The sequence below is a fragment of the Oryzias melastigma genome, linkage group LG4, assembly GCF_002922805.2.
Source record: "Oryzias melastigma strain HK-1 linkage group LG4, ASM292280v2, whole genome shotgun sequence".
Classification (NCBI taxonomy): domain Eukaryota; kingdom Metazoa; phylum Chordata; class Actinopteri; order Beloniformes; family Adrianichthyidae; genus Oryzias; species Oryzias melastigma.
This window is the reverse complement of record NC_050515.1, coordinates 30245314-30262884: the sequence shown is the minus strand read 5'-3', so window position 1 is coordinate 30262884 and position 17571 is coordinate 30245314. Positions and strand designations below refer to the sequence as shown.

General features: G+C 39.8%; 1 protein-coding gene across 2 annotated transcripts in view; it reads right to left on the bottom strand.

The window, feature by feature from the left end:
- Positions 1-11836: 11836 nt before the first annotated feature.
- gatad2ab (GATA zinc finger domain containing 2Ab) overlaps positions 11837-17571 on the bottom strand; it is a 37370-nt gene continuing 31635 nt past the window's right edge. For both annotated transcript variants that reach the window (XM_024259088.2, XM_036211720.1), the window contains 3 exons: positions 17144-17547; positions 14770-14998; positions 11837-13890 (listed from right to left, as the gene is read on the bottom strand). In XM_024259088.2, the coding sequence (XP_024114856.1) occupies positions 13757-13890; positions 14770-14998; positions 17144-17547 (767 nt within the window). In that variant the 3' untranslated portion in view covers positions 11837-13756. The remainder of the gene's footprint in view (positions 13891-14769; positions 14999-17143; positions 17548-17571) is intronic.

The window sequence follows — 17571 nt, the reverse complement described above, 5'->3', positions numbered from 1 at the left end:
AGCAGGGAACGGCGCGTCAGCTGATTGGCTGAGAGCATTCTGTCATCCATCCCAGGATTCCAGCGAATACACTCAGATATTTGAAGAGCATCTCCACAGGATTGGAGCTGATTTGGCTCTCCAAGTATGAAGTGCTGGTGGTTTTGTCTGGATTAAAAATGTAGGTACTTCCTGACGCACTCCAAATATCTATACCAGGGCGCGTCAAACTCAATCACACAAGGGGCCAAGATCTAAAACACATCTTAGGTCGCGGGCTGAACAGGATAAACACTGAACACATTGAACACTCTAAAACGACATTTTAATGCATTAAAACCGTAACTTTTAATATTATTATTGCCGCGAGCGGCGTTGGATGGCCCGCAGTCGCCCATCACCGCCCCCACTGCCCGCCCATATGCAACGTGGATGCCCTTGCTGCCCTTCTATACGTACAATCGCTGCCCTCGCTGCCCACCCCTACACGCCCTCGCCGGCCTCGAGGCCCACCTTTGACACAAGCTCACTTGCTAAGCAACCACTCCCCCCCCCCCCTCCTCCAAATCCCCCCACTGTCTTTCCATATAGCTGGTCTGAGATGTAAGCGAGAAATTGATTAAAAATACACTTTTTTCAAAATGGCGGTTTTTCTGTTAGTGTTATCTCCATAGCAACCATTTTATGTTTTGTTTGCTTCAGGTCACCGAACAGATTGACCTTAGTTTCACAAGAATCGGCAAAAGTACATTTTTGGATTTCCTTAGCAACTGAGGTTATTTGCTAACCACGCCCACATTCCTTATATGTTCATATTCTATGTCATAATACTTGGTAAAGCGTCAGCCTGGGATCTACATATTATATTTTCATAGCAATGCATTGAAATATGTGCGTGCATTAAGACTACGCCACATTTGCGAGCTCGCCATGCGCTCGCCGTTCAAAATCTACAGCTTCCAATACCATATTTCTTTTGCCAGTGCCTTTCCAATTATGCTCAAAGCTTTAGGAAGCAATTGATAAAAATTCCCAAGAGTTATTTTTGTTTCAAGCTGGTATTAAAACTCGTTTTTTGTAAATTCAAGATGGCGGCCACTTCCCAAGGTCACAGGTCAGCGAAAATTTAGGGGTCATTGTCGAATTCAGCTTGCAGCATGTGAATCAAATTTAGTGAGAATCAGACTAACAAAATGTTCGTTTAGCGCATTCATAATTCCCAAAATATCAGATTTAAAAACAAAATGGCCGCCAAGCTGTAGGTCGTGGACCTTTCGTTTCCGCATTTCAAAATGTTTTTTTTTACCCTATAAGCAATTTTCGGCCCATTCATGTTGTCAATGAAAACGCTCGCTGTGAAGTTATCGCTTTGGGGGGTACTTTGGGGTACTTTGAAGTACTTTTTGTTCATATGCCGGGAGTGAAATTTTGGCTCAAAGGCGCAGAAAGATAGAATATTCATGCAAAAACAATAAGGTCCTTGCAGTCAGTAGACTGCTGCTGCGGGCCATAATTATGAGCTAGATATATAGAATTACCTGTGATAATGCTAGTGTGAATGCTGTAAGCTGAATTTGGCCGCTGAAGATGCTAGTGCTGATAGCTGAAGATGCTGAAGGTAATAGCTAAAAATACTGACGCTGATGGCTGAAGATGCTGAAATTCATAGCTAAAAACGCTGAAGCTGAAAGCTGAAAATGCTGAAGGTAATAGCTCAAAAAGCTAAAGCTAATAGCCAGCTAAACTATTAGCTAAATGCCAAATTAGCCTAAAATAAACTTTAGTTAGCCAAAACAGCTAACATGTAGCTGAAAAAATAACTAAACTTCAAAATAGCTTAAAAAATCTTAGTAAATGCCAAACTAGTCCAATGAATAATAAAAGGCAGGAATATTATTCCAGAATAAATCAACTTAAACCTTAAATAATTTTCAATATTTTACTCTCTGAAAAATATATTTTTGCTCAAAATTATACAAGTTAGAAATAAGCGCAAGGTAACATTGGGCCATTAATAACAAGAAAGTGTCTATTGGAACGTAATTTTCTAAAAACGTGCGGCCAGTGCTTAACTTTTTTCTTAGTTGCACAGCCCCAGAGGAAAGGGTTAGGGTTATGGTTGTGGTTAGGGTTAAACAAGCAAATGGTTCATGAGTGCGGCTGTCTCTCCACCTCACGGCTCCACCAGGGGATGGGTCAAATGTGGAGAACACATTTACACATTTAGGAGCGTGACAGTTAATGGGACTTTAACTTTAATTTTAAATACGTGCGGCCAACAAAAAAATCTAGACCTGGACACACTTAAAATGTGTGCGGCCAACGCAGTGATCTTGGCTTCATGTGTTACATGTGGCCAATATGAACTCCCATCACTTTCTGTGTTGGTCCACGTAAATACGTGTGAGTAACATCAGCCAGAAAATAAAATGATCTGGAGGGTCGGATAGAACTACCCGGAGGGCCGGATCCGGCCCCCGGGCCTTGACTTTGGCACATGTGATCTAGGCTACAGACATTTTTAATCATTTTTCTATGCAGTTGATGCAAATGATAGTCAGCATCATTTTCAAATGTTTGCGTAATACAAGTTTATCAAGTCTCCCAATGATCACAGTATATTTTAATAAAATGCTTAATATGCTCATTTTCAAATGATTATTGTGATAGGTGACACCTGTAGGGTGTGGCTCTGCCATTAAGACCCTTTAAATAGGAAGGGGCGGGGCTAACCAGCAGTGCAATTCTCGTGGGTGGCCGGTTGACTGCTGGGCCGACGCTTTTTGTGTGGCAGCTGTGAGCAAATTTGGTAAATGTGTTTTTTATTTTTGATAATCACGTTTTTTTACTGTCTTTTGAAATATTTTGAAATGATGTATTTGATGACAGGGCTGTGGAATCTTAAGGCAGACCTACAGGGTGAATGACTGGGGGGTGCTGGATACCACAAGTATGCAGTATTTTATTGTTTTTGATATTTTAAAGAATTGGGTATTTTAACAGATGATTGTTTTTTGTGTTTTGCGTTCCCCGGTCATCATACTCCTACCTGCTGTCCTTATACTATTCTTATTTGATCATTGCTCCAGTTAGTCTGCATCAGGAGTACAGCCGACTGTTTTTTAACCTTTTATCAGTTTTGTTTGGGTCACTTCCAGGTCTGTTTAATTTCTGCTTGGCAGCTGACTGGTTTTAGCATGCGCATGTCGTGCAGTTTTGTGATTTTATTTTTTTTTTTAAATCTTTTCATCAGCGTTAGGAGTTCACAGCGAGGTGCTGCCTTTGGTGTGGATTTCATCTCGGCTCATAACAACAAAGTGGAAAATATATAATATATCTCTGCTTTCAATAAATATTGTCACTTTACTTGAATACGGCTGCCTTTCATACTTACATAATTCATGGCTCCACTTGCAACATTATGGTCAACAGAGTTTTGAGAGACTATCAATTAAAATGGTCATTTGTTGAATTTGCTGCATTAGGGGGTCATATTTACTATATTTTTACTGAAATCTAAAGCTTTTCCAACCATAAACATCTTCACAAGTCAAATTTGAACGAAGGACCTTATTTAGCATTCATCGCTTAAAAAAAAATCACCTGCACCAACCAAATCCAGAGTATCAGAGTATGCAGAGATGATGAATAATCATCTGAATATATTCTAAACCCCCAGAGTCGGTCAATGCAAATGACCTTCCCAGATGATAATCATAAATTATCATCAGGAAGAAAAAGTCATTTGCATTAGTCAATGCTAAAAAAAAAACAAAATATACTCATTAAAAAAGACAATCTGTGTAGATTGTTTTCAAAAGAGGATCAGTCATAAATCACACTTTAGGAGAAAGAAAGGGGAAAAAAAAAAGAATATGTGCAGAATCAGTGACACATCACAGTTTAGGAAGTCTATCGACAGGTTTAAGGCAGTAATCCTTCTGAACATGTTTTGACTGCAGACTGTCCTTCAGCTGATATAAAGTCAGTTGAGCTCAAGTTGTCTGCAGGTCAGCTTAAAATCAGGTCAGAGTTCACGTTCAGAAGTGATAGATTCTAGGTGTCGTTTTCTTGAAATTTCACACTTATTTTACTTCAACTAAAAAACTCAGACGTCTGTAACCTCACACTTCTCAGGTCTGGTGGACCGAGTGGTTTGACAAAGATCCTGGAGTTCTGCACCCAAAGTTCTTTAGATCTGTTTTCTCTTCCGTAACAGTCGTGTTTTGCTAGATCAGCATAATATTTCGACGGGTGATCATTTAGATAAACAGCCAAACCCTTCAGGTGTTTTCGTTGTTTCATCAGAGCTATCTTGTGCTTTCGATTCACAAACCTGATCAGGATCGCTGGTTTATCCGTATTCTTTCTCCGAGGAAGCGGATGACAGACCTCAACAGTATTTCAATAAGGAGAGAACTCGTGGTGGAATTGAAGATTTAATTGGGAGGTTCAATCACATGAATTTCTTTTGGCGGTTGGACTCTGGGGGAACAATCTTGCTTATGATGAAGACTTTGGGCCATGTGAAGAAACCCCCGGCACGAAGCAGGCCGCATTAGTAGACGAGTGGACGAACTGGAGGAACTTGGACCAGGCGAAGAGACCCAGAGCCCAGACGCTGACGGTGGTTAAGCAGGACACTCCGATTGGCTGGCCCAATGTCTGGAATGTGGAAGAAAACAAAAGGTTTACTGTATTTAAAGGCAGCGGTCTGATTGTGATTGGTTGTGAAAAAGTGAGTACTTCAGCTATTGGCTCCCAGTGTATACCAGTTATGACGTGAAGAGTGACGATGAACACCTGTATGCTTTAGAAGATGTAATCTTCCTTATTGAAATTATGCTGAAGCTTCACTTAGATCCAAGGAAATCCCTTAAGACATAACGGTCTCGTTATCTTCCATGCAAAGGTTGGTTGCACCGGGCCGTGCCCTGCGCTTGAGTGAAGTCCCGGGAGATCTTGCCGGTCATCTTGTTGATCGTTTCGTGCCTTATCCGGTCAGAAATCTTCCATGTTGTAGCAGCGGCGATAGCTTAGCATCAACCTCCATGAGTCTTGATATGTTAGCATTCATAAGAAGCAGTGGAGTTAGCTTAGCTTTAAGCTCCGTCGAGTCGACTTCCAGATTTTTCCTCGTGCCATGGTCAACTCTCCTTGTTGCAGGATTACTACTGTTTTGCAGCAGCTTTGTGGTTAAAGTCGCTTGTAAATGACTCTGAGAAGACGAAGAGTTGAGGAGAGTTGAAGACATGCGCCTGCTTGCTCGCTCGTGAACCAGAACCCGGATCAAAGAGGGTTCTGGTGTTGACCCAGTACACAATGTGTGGTTCAGAGAGTTGAACAGACAGAGTGGAGTCAGAAAGCAGTGGCAGAAAAGCAGCATCCGGCAGACCGGCTGGTGGGCTGCTGGTCCGGCTGACAGCGGTCAGTGGGGTCAGGAAGCAGAGATGACCAGGAGGAACACACATCAGTGCTGACAGCAGCAGCCACAGCCTGCAGCCCTGACAGACACTGAGCTCTATCTGTCATCAAGTCCAGTACTAACAATAAAATGACAGACGAGGACTTTCACATGCGTGTTATAGGCTCAGGCTAACGCTCTTGAATGCAGGTTTTATTCTTGTTCCGACACAATCAAGATTCTATTTAAATCTCACTGCTCAGCTCTGCATCCCGCCCACCTACGGACTAATTACAGGGTATGTGGCATGCAGAGGCTTAAGGTGACATGTAATGATGCCCTCAGGAACCCAGTGGTGCAGCGTGATTACGATGTTTGTTGGTGGAGGTTCTACTCCCACACTGCTGTCATGAAGATGTCCTTAAGGGCTGTCCTGGCTGACACCGCTTCATGGCAGTGCAGGATGGGGCACACTGGAGGAGTGATACTTGTGGACTGATAGACCGGGTCGGTCATTTCTCTTCTTAAGAGGGTCCAGAGGGCGTGGTCTAATTACAGGGTCATGACACTAATCAGTCTTTCCCAGTGTTGGGGGATAATTGATAACTTTACTTTAGTTACTGGATAAAATCGTAATGAAATTACTTTGCTCATTCTCCAATTTAAAAGGCACTTCACTGGTTTTTACTTTACTTTTTTTGTACTCACATAGAAATTCGAAAGGAATAAATAACACTAGTACAAACAAGCCCAACCCAAAATGTTTATTACCTAATAAGTACAAATTCCCAAAAAATCATAGATTGGTCTATGAATTACTAGTCGACAAGAGTATAAAAAACTGAAATATTTAATATATTTCTATATATATCTATGTGTATGCTGACGATATTGTTTTGGTTGCTGAGGAAGAAACTAAACTACAGAAGATGTTGGATATCATGAATAGTTGGTGTACTAAATGGAGACTCTCAATTAATGGTGATAAAACACAAATTGTTCATTTTAGAAAACCCTATGTATGTCAAAGTGATTATCAGTTTTATTTTGGAACAACATTACTGATGTATTCTGTCACCTATAAGTATCTTGGTTTTGTTTTTCATGAAAACATGACTTTTTCAGAAGGCAGGAGGGTGTTATCAGAGTCTGCTGGGAGGGCACTTGGAGCTGTAGTTAATAAGATGAAGGTTTGTCCTGAGTTAGGTTTTAACATTTTTACTAAGTTGTATGATTCTATGGTTGGGTCCGTTCTGTTTTATGCTGCTGGAGTTTGGGGGTTTGAAGATGCCCCAGAATGTAATAAAGTTCACGCCCGAGCATTGAGATACTTCCTGGGAGTTCATAGATTTACCACCAGAGCTGCCATAGAGGGCGACATGGGGTGGGAGCCATGTGTGATTCGGCAAAGAGCAGAAGTCCTCAGACTGTGGAACCGCCTTGTAAGTCTACCAGAGGAAAGACTTACACGAAAAGTTTTTAACTGGGACAGAGCACACAGATGTCCCTGGTCTAAAGAGGTTCTTGAACTATTTTCAGTTGTAAATTTAGGATATTTGTTTTCAACAATCTACACGGATTATGTATATTACAAATATTTTGTTTCAAAATTTTAAAGAGCAATGGAAACTTAATGTCTTACAAAAGCCAAAGCTAAGAAGTTATTTACAGTTTATGGAAAGCTTCTCTACTGAGCCATATGTTAAATATAATTTAAAAAGAAGACAGAGGTCCCTGTGTGCTCAGCTCAGAGCAGGAGTGCTGCCCCTAGAGGTGGAAGTGGGGCGCTTTAAAGGAGTCCCAGAGGAGGACAGGTTGTGTACAGTCTGTGATTTGTGTTTAGTGGAAGATGAATTTCATTTTATGTTTTACTGTCCATTGTATAATGATGTGAGAATTGATTTGTATAATGTGATACAGCAGAAAAACCCAGACCTGTTTTGGTCGCGTGAAGGAGAAATTTTGCAGTGGTTATTTAAAAATGAAACCTTTTGTGTGGTTAACTTTATTGAGAAAGCGTGGAATTTAAGACAAGACACACTGTACTCGGAAAGATTGTAATTGATTTGTAATTGATTTATGATAATGTGTGTATTTATGTTGATGGTATTCACTGATGACTATTTGTTATGGCCATCTTACCTGATTTTTGTTCATTAGTGTCATATAAGCCCATGTGGGCTGGGCATCTGAGTGCATGACACTTAAATAAAAATATTCATTCATTCATTAATTCATCCATTAATTCATTCATTCATTCATTCTATACAAGAGTGACTATAGGGCATGTGTCAAAGTCGTAATTCTATCCGGCCCTCCAGATCATTTTATTTTACCGTTATTAATGGCCTGATGTTATCTTGTGCTCATTTCTAATTTGACAAAATATATTTTTATGGAGAGTAAAATATATTATAATAATATATAAGTTATTTAAGGTTTAAGTTGATTTATTCTGGAATAATATTCCTGCCTTTTTATTATTCATAATTATGTGAAAAAGTTAATTTTTTGGTATTCTGCTAACTTTTTGGACGATTTTGGTATTTACTAAGATTTTTTTTAGGCTATTTTGGAATTTGGCTCATATTTCAGCTACATGCTAGCTGTTGTAGCTAATTTAGGCCATTTCTTTTCTTCATTTTTTTAGGCTATTTTGAAGTCTAACCCTTTTTTCAGCTACATGCTAGCTGCTTTGGATAACTTAATTTTTTTTTTTTAGTTTTTGAAAACTTGGCATTTAGCTCATATTTTAGCTGGCTATCAGCTTCAGCATCTTCAGCTATCAGCCTCAGCATTTTTAGCTATCAGCTTCAGCATCTTCAGCTATCAGCCTCAGCATTTTTAGCTATTATTTCAGTATCTTCAGTGACCAAACTCAGTTTACAGCATTCACACTAGCGTTATTGCAGGTAATGCTTCATATCTAGTTCATGATTATGTTAAAAAGTTACGGTTTTAAAGTTTTTAAATGTAGTTTTAGAGTGTTCAATAAATGTTTATCCTGTTCGGTCTGTGACCTAAGGTGTGTTTTGGATTTTGGCCCCCTGTGCGATTGAGTTTGACACCCCTGCCAAAGGGATATGATGTGCTGAGCTGCTCCTTCCTATTAGTGTCAGAGAAGTTGTGTTCCATCAGTATTTTAAAGGCCCACAAGTATTTTTTTCTGCTGGGGACACATCTCCCATTCAACAGACCACTGACAGAGGACAGTTATCTTTAGAGATTACAGAGAATCATGAACATGAGGTCAAATGAGACCACCTCCAAGCAGTTGATGTCCCTGTGAGCGTAGGTTTGGAACCAGGACTCCAGTTCAGTGGTTGAACTGGAATTCCCAGAGAAAAAAGGAGATGACAAAAATATGGAGGAGAATGAAACACGAATGAAACCATCCAGCCCATAACCACTCCCAAACTAAAGCTATGGATCAGATCAGCCCTTCTGCTGCTGCTTGAATCTGTAACCCACTGCTCGTCACCTGTCAAAAATGTATTCTTAAGTTTGACGCTGCGACCGCATGTGGGAGGAGCTACCAGCCAATGTTTTAAGGATGATCGCTATATGGAACGGTGTCTCTCTTACAATGTATGAAGACTCAGATGGAGTTGAGGAATCAGGTTTATTTATTGTGAAGAGCTCTACAAAAACATCAGTAATCATGTCTCCATGTTTGGGTTTATGTGGTTATTATTAAAGGTTTTCCTGGTACAGGGGGCTGTGTCTGTATGACAGCCGCTTCCACGGTGTTTCTGAGCTTGAAGACTCTCTGTCTCGTATTAATCCGAGTAGGGAAAAAATAAAATTAGATCTTTTTCCTTTTTTTATGTCTCATTAGCTGTGTTTCCATTACACATTTGCAGAAAGCTTTATAGAAATTCTAGGTATTTTGAAAAGACTGTATTTTTTTTTTATTTGATTCACTAAAAGGGAGCATCTGGGTGACATCACAGTAGTGTGGCACACGTGCAGCGCAGCTTGCCCATTGACAGTCACAGATAAGAAACCTATCAAAAAAACAACCGAAAATAGCAAGTGAGCGACTGGACCCTTTTTTCTGTTTGAAAACCAACAAGATCCGTTTAAGTGTCTGTCACGACGCTCGCGCTCATCCTCAAAGGAGACGTCTGCGTCTTATTCAAGCTGCAAAAGTGCAGCTACAGATGAAGTGAGGAGGAAACCTTTGTTGGGGATTTTACGGAGGAGCTGCACGATTCCATATGATACGCAGCTTATAATGATCTGTGACGATGTGGGATCTCTCGTGGCGCCCGCTGCGGCGCACGGAGCAGACACTTCCAAACAAGATGCAAATTTAATTAGAAAAAAATAGTTTTAATTATAGTTTTGCAAAAAATGTCAATTTCCATAAGACCCAAAAAACACCTCCTCTGAGCGCAAAAACTTTTTTCGATAAATTCAAGTTAGTAAAATTCTGGTGTTTCCATTAAGAGAATTTATTATGAAAATCCAATTTGTGACATTTCAGTTAATGGAAACGCAGCTACTGAGGCCTGAGCCAGCAGTCTCTGCACCCTCAGCACCTTTCTGTCTGCTGGCATATCGAGCGAGTGAGCTCCACTGTTGGAGAGAAAGCCGGCGATCTGTCCAGAGTGAATCCCGCCTTCGCCCTAAAGAAGGCGGATGAACCTCCCGCCTGCAGCAGGTGGAGGAAAAAGATGGAAGTTCAGGGCAAAAATACTCTCTCTGGGTTATTATTCTACCCGCTAATCGAGTCACTGAAAACGCCCAAAGCTGAGTTCCTAATCGGCTGATGTGATGCGGCGACACGTCAAACTTCAGATATTTCAATTTTGGCAGCACTGCTCAATTCTCGCCCCGTCGCTCAAATCATGCTGCTGGACTTCATGTTGCGTCTGTTCCAATGTCCTAACATTGAAACCAGCCGCCTCCACCGCGTGGATCCCGTTCACTGTGAATGTACCTGTGGTGGCTGCTGCCGTCACACTACCACTATCACACTACTAAATGTGTACACCACATATTTATGTCTTTTGTTGTTTAAGTTCATTAATGTTGAACTGTTTCTGTAAATTATCATTTGCTTAAACTTCTAATTATTTTCAAACATTTCTTGAGGACAACTGTATGTTAGATTTAGTTTACATTTATTTCATTGATTTAATGTTAGAATATTTTTTGTTGTTACAGTTTGTCCTTTTCATTGAGTCTTCAGTGGTTTGAGCACTCACTATATACGTTTCCCTTTTGTGTCTAATAAGTGAGTCAGTTCTGTTCATGTTTCTTTGTTAACTTGTGTTGTTTAACCTTACACACACAGCACAGGTGACACGCAAGTGATCTAAATCCTCTGCAGTGGCGCTTAAACACAAAATTTCTAACTTATTGTAAGTTTTCAACCGTTCACATGATCATTTGAGTAGAAATGATCGTGTGAACGGCTGAAGTTACAGTAAATCAAAGAACACAAACACTGGAGCTCCGGTGTTAAAGGGTTAAAGAAGCCACCCTTCAAGTTTTGTTTGAGGAGACCACAATGCTCGTTCACAGGTGTCTTTATTCTGCTTTACAGGAGCAGAGATTGCAGGTATGGTTTAACAGGATTTTTGTCCAGACCTGTTATATGTTTTAAATGGTTCTGATGAAAACAAGTTTCGTTTTGATAAGTTTTTTTATTCATTACTATATGTCAAGTTACGTCATGGTCTCTAGTGACCTTTAACAGACGGAGCAACAACTTTGTGCATAGATACTTTTTAAGCAAGTACTTTTTAAATACATTTTGGGGAAACTTTATGGGATTAAATCAGGATCAGCTTCAGGTGAACGAAAAACAAATTGAAAACTTAAAAAATAGACATTGTAAATGGAAAAAAAATTGTTTTGCTTTGAAAAAAAAAATTAAAAATTGAAAAAAGAAAACTAAATAAATTAAATAAATAAAATAAAAAAATATTGAAAACGAATGAAAAAACTATAAAAGTAAAAATGATCAATTGAAAAATAATGTATCCATTCATAACAGCTGCTTTTTTGAATTTTCAACTTTTTTTCTGTCTTTTCTGAATCTTCATTTTCAGTCCTCAGTTTACAATTTCAATTCTGATTTTCGAGCTTTTGAAGCCCAATTTTAATTTTTTAATATTAAAAAAAATGTTTTCCAATTTTTAAGATTTATTTCAAGTTTTCAGTTTTTTCCCCACATTTTAAAACATTATTTTTTTCAAATTTATAATGTCTTGTTTTTAAATTAAAAAAAAAAATTCAGGTACAATGTCTATTTTTCAAGTTCTCAATCTGTTTTTTCGTTCACTTTAAGCTGATCCTGATTTGACCCAAAACAATTATTTTAACCCTGGGAGTGTTTTTAGAATTACTAAGTCACTTAAAGTGAGAATATTAAAGGAATCACAAAAAAAGATTTATTTTACTGTACACAAAAACATGTTCAAATAAAAATCAGTGAAACTGTTAAAGACATGTTAAAATTAGTTTTATTATTTCGATAAAGAAAACAAAATCCCCCAAACAATGATTTTTCATACACTGTTGTGCGTCTGCACTGAAGCAGCACACTGACCCCAAATGAATGGAATGCTAATGTTGCTGAGAGGATTCAGGACAGCAGTTCCATTTAGCAGGGCAGAGAGACAGCTCATCCGAACCGCTGCCGTTTGTTTCTAAAGAGAAAGGTTGCTTTTATATTACCCATTGGGAATGTGAAATATCTCTACATCTGTGTCGTTACAGAGATTTAAAACTCAAATCAACTGGGTCTTCAATTACTGCCAATGTCAAGTCAAACATTGTACAGGAGCATGCCGCCTGCACAGACTGTCGGCCGTTTGTCGGTTTTGGTCATTTATCATTTACAAAAAAACATGACTCATTTCTGCATTGGATTTTAAGCATCTGATCACGTCTGAGTGAACTCCAAACACGACTTCCATAGTCTGTCATCTATGGGAGGAACGTTTGGCTGTTTTGTATTTCTGTAGTTAATCGCCACTATGACTTGACTGGACGGCCAAATCAACCTGATCGAGACATAGAAATCTTTACAATAGAGATGAATGAATCATCTTGTCTGCCGTTTGCATAACTACATTCTCAAACTCTCTCCATGCAGCAGACACAACCTTTAAAGTGAACATCCATTCAAAAGCAGGGCATACGCACACATCTCTACTTACCCTATAAATAAATTTAGACCATTTGTTTATAAAAGAAAAAAAAAAAGCACCACAACCGACGACATGAAGCAAAGCAGTGTCCAACAGGAGGCATTCCTCACACCCACTCAGGTTTGAGAGGGCTCCAGAAAAACTACGACCTTCTGTTTGGGCTCCAAGGGTTCTTTGGAAAGTTTGTTTCACAATTATGCCTCCGTCCTCTATCCAAACCTGCTCGGTCCCTTTTGGGGGTCACAGGGCTGCTGGAGCCTATCCCAGCTCCAGTAGGGCGGAGGCGGGGTACAAAACACTCTAAATGCTGCTTTGTGCCCTCACTCAAGTCAGTGAAACCTTTGACTTTTTTCTTCATCTTAACAAAAAATAATAATAAAAGAAATAAAATCGGCCACCACAGAACCCAGCAGATGTAAAACCACCTTAACGGTAACATTAGACCTTAAAAGAGGCCTCTTCCAAAGTGTCAAGGAGCACGACATTTCAAACACAGTATATGACTCACAGATGAAAAGACCACATCCAAACATTCAACCATACAAAATCATCAAACACACTCGACTTCTCTCCAATATACACCGAGCTGGAGAGGCCAGACCGTCTCTCCATTTCTGTTTCCTTGTCCGTTTTCTTTTTTTTTATTTCTGCAAAGTTGAAGCAGTTCCTGTTATGGATGGTGTTCAGAGTTCAACCGACTCTGCGATGAGGTCCACACATCAAGTCAGTTAGGTCCCGAGTCTCACTGCCTCAGGCTGCAGAGGGACGTTTGGGAGGCTGAGATCCTGTCATCCTGTACGCAGTAGCAAAGACTCGGTTCCGCCCAAGGACAGAGGCAGAGGAGATCGCAATTTTGTGGCAACTTGAAAAAGCAGTTGGGGAGAGAGGCTAAATCACTTGAGTATTAAGTGAAACTATACCCACTAATGTCACCCCAGCCCCCCCAAAGGTACCCCAAATCTTTAGACTGTCATCTTTAGTCTCTATATCCCAGAAGCTGTTACAGCAAAACTCCAATTTGGAAAGAATCCAAAATAGGAAGAAGGTAGCAAAAGAAGCTAAGAAAGAAAGGCAAGAGCATCTCCATCCAAGCAGGGAAAGAGTTCAACACTACCCAGAGTCCACCAGAAACTTGAGAAGGATGAGAATGGCTCTTCATGATATCAAGAGGGCTAAAAGTCCTGATGTCCATCGGGAGAGGATTCCACTATTTCCACGTGTTTGCAGCTTGGGAGATGGAACGCGATGGAATCATGTCCAGCAGATATTCCCGCTGACGTTCAACTGCAGAGGAGGTTTTATGAGCAGACAGGCTGGGGTTGACGTAGGCCATGGTCACACCTGTCAGCAGACAAACACAATTAAGATGACGGTTGATTTAAGGAATCGTCTGTCCTTCATTAGATTCTGGGATTAAAACAAGATGGAATCAAATGAGAGAGATAAGGAAGATACCTTCCATCTAACTTGTTTTGACAGGTGCCCCACCCCTTGAGATGACGTAACAGTTAAACATAAAGGGTCTATAGGGTCAAAGGTCACCTGTCAGAATGAGTTTGATTGAAAGTATATTCCTGTTCTCTCTAATGAGGTCAGCATCTGAAACAAGAAAGTATTTTTCACTAAAGAGAAAGTTTTGGTCTCACTGACTCAAATTAAAAAAAGTCAATTTTTGGTGCTGAACAATGACAACTTTGTTCAACTTTACTACACTCTGCCTCCAGATAATACAAAGTAACGGCTAATCGAATATTGAATTAGTCGTCGGTTATTTCAATAGTCGACTAATCGTGGGAACCCTATTGGAAACATTGTTCTGCTTCTCCTGGAGGACGTTTCAGTTTGGCCACTAGGTGGCGATCGCACTATAGCATTACATCTTATTCCAGAAAAAGACAGTATGAGCAAAAAACTGTTTTAGTCCAGAAATGGTTACTTAAAAAAATATTTCCTTAAAAAAAGTTTGTAAAATTCGTGTCTGTGAGTTTATAAAGATGATCATTTAGTCAGAAATGTATATTTAGGTCAACTGAGTGTTAGCATTAGCCGTCCTATGGGAAATTCCATTAAACGTTAGCATTAAGCTAGCAAACTTGCGTTTATGTGCCAAAACAATCTATATTTTTATGAATTGATTATTGATCTATCAAGCTTAAATCAATTCAAATCGATTTTATCAACCCAGCCCTACAACGCATTCCTCTCATCTAGCATACATACCAGAGTTTCCACTGCTCTGCTTCCTCCAGGCCACCACATTGCCCTGGTTCCCACTGCTGCCAGTGCTGACCTTTGCTCCCTGCTGAAGTGAGCGGGCAGACACATGCTTATCTGACCTGCTGCCCAGTGCTGCCGCCGCCGCCACCGCGTTCTGCAGCTGGGAGGAGGTAAAAGAGTGAGCCACTCCACGGGAGCCGACAGCAGACTGGATGCTGTGAGACAGCTGGCCCTGCAAAGACAATAAGAAGTCAAGGTAGACCACACTAAAGAGCCCACTTAAAGCTAGCGATGTTCTGTCAGGTGGTGAGTCGGCCACTGTACTCTTATCCAGAAATGTGTTCAGAAACTTCATGCTCCCAGTGTGTGTGGGAGGAGCTACTGCCTATAGTCTTTAGCCTCATCGCTACATGGAAGCACTGACTGTATTTCACTTCCAATGCATAACATGTGTTTAAAGATCAGGATTTTTTATTTCTACAAAAGGATCAGTATTTCCATCTCCATGTCTGGGTTCATGAGATCATTCAAAGACTCTCTTCACCATCTACTGCAGGAGTAAAAACTCTCCCACAAGCGTAAATCAGACTCCACGCATGCAGTGGACGTGGAACAGTTCTGCTTCCATCAGCACTCCTGTAGTTCTGCAGTGTAAACAAAAAACAAAATGGCAACCTGCGTGTGATTGGCCACTTTTCTATAATACTGACGCCATAACTGGATCCATGTATCATTCGTTTTTCAAAGTAAAATAAAGGAAAAAAATACAAATTAAAAATGAATATTTCATGTAATGATCATTTTCTAAACTATCATAGAGAAACAGATACATTCTTCATGTTCCCAATACAGTACTAAATAGAAAACAGAACAGACAAAGACATCTTACATTCAATATTTTAAGGTTTCTGACACCAAACTACTTCCCCTCCACCCATAATGAACGTTGAAATGTATTTTCTAAGAGTTCCTCTTTTTGTGTTTTTCCCTCCCCGTGAAACAGTTTTCTTAGAAAATGAATTTAAACATTTATTATTCGTTTGCTTCATTTTTCATTTTTTCATCCAAACATATAAACAAGCTACTTGCTCGACATCATTCATGTTTTCCATGATGTAGTACTGAGTGATTTCCAGAACAACTTTGGTAGTTGCTCTGCAGCCGTCTGCAGGCGTAAAGGCTATAAGCAGTAAATTTGCCATGCCTGCTGCATCCGGTGGGAATGCACCACTGGACGTGGTTTTTCAAACTAAGATTATTTTGCTTGAAAGACAGAAAACAAGACATTTTTCCTTAAAACAAGGGTCTTTTTACTCTGCTGGGATGCAAATTTTTGAAGTAAGCTTTTGCCTACTTAAGGCATTGAAAACAAACAAGAACTAGAAAAATTGCGTTAGCTGCAACAATGCTAGTGTGAATGCTTTTTCCTGAAAGTAGTCGCTGAAGATCCTGAAGCTTTTTGCTGAAAATGGTGACGCATTTGACTTTAATTTCTGAAGGAATTTGCTGAAAATGCAAAAGCTATTTGCAAAATGTTAAATTTGATAAAACACTGGAAATTTGAACTATGAAAGAGTTGACCTGAATTTCTGAAAAATGTGTTATAAAATTGCCTAAAAATCCCTAATACATGCCAAATTTGCAAAACTTTAGTGTGTTGCTTAAATATGAGCTGAATTCCAAATTATCCCCCCCCAAAAAAACATTACCACATGCTAAATTAGCCAGAAAAAAACTAGCTTGTTGCTTAAATACTACCTTAACTCCAAAATAGCCTAAAATTCCTCAGTAAACTAAATTAGTTGCAAACGTTAGCCTGTTGTTAAAATAGAAGTTAAACTCCAAATTAGCCAAAAATTCCTCAGTAGATAACAAATTAGCCATAAAAAACATGCATGTTGCTTAAATACTATCTAAACTCCAAAAGAGCCTCAGTATGTATCCTCAGTAAACTAAATTAGTCAAAACATTATTCTGTTGCTACAATAGAAGCTAAACTCTAAATTAGCCTAATAAAACCCCATTGGATAACAAATTAGCCAAAAATGTAGCTAAAATATTACGTGAACTCCAATTTTTTTAAATACTTTTAAAGATTAAAACATGGTCCATGAATATATTCTATTAGAAATCTGAAGACTTTCTCATCCATTTCCTATGGAGCATATTTAGCTGAATATTTCTAAAACGTGTATAAATACCAAAAACACAAGCAGTAATGTCCTGAACAAGCTGAACGTTTTGATACTAAGATTGCTGAAATCTCTGAAAGTGTGATTGGGTTTTAACATGCTGAGCAGGAGAATCACTGCAGTGTGAATGAATACTAAACATTCACATTATGTTGGTCAAACACCAACTAAAATGTCGGACTAACCTGCTTAAGAGAATGGTGGGCAGCCACAGATCTGTGCTGCATCGCGGGTCGGACCTGCTTGAATCCCTGGGAAATGAGCATCTCGTTCTTTGACAGTGAGGGAGAGGATGAGGTGGTTTTAGAGGCGGAGGAAGCTGAGGAGGAAGAGGAGGAGGCCGTCTGCTGAAGGATGCGCTGCTCGATTTCTTGCTCCTGTTGGAGGGCCTTCACAAAGGCGGACTTCAGCCGACTGGTGTGTTCAGCCTTCAGGACCTTCTTCTGATTGGATGACATGCACTGGTCACAGAGGATGGTCCCAGCTTTCTCCTTCCTCCAGCGGGAGGTAAAGTCTGTCTTGCACTGGGCGCAGGTATACGGCTCTTTGGAAATGGAGTTGGCCATTGCAGCGGCTGGGCCTAGATTGCCTGTGTATGGTAACACAACAAGGA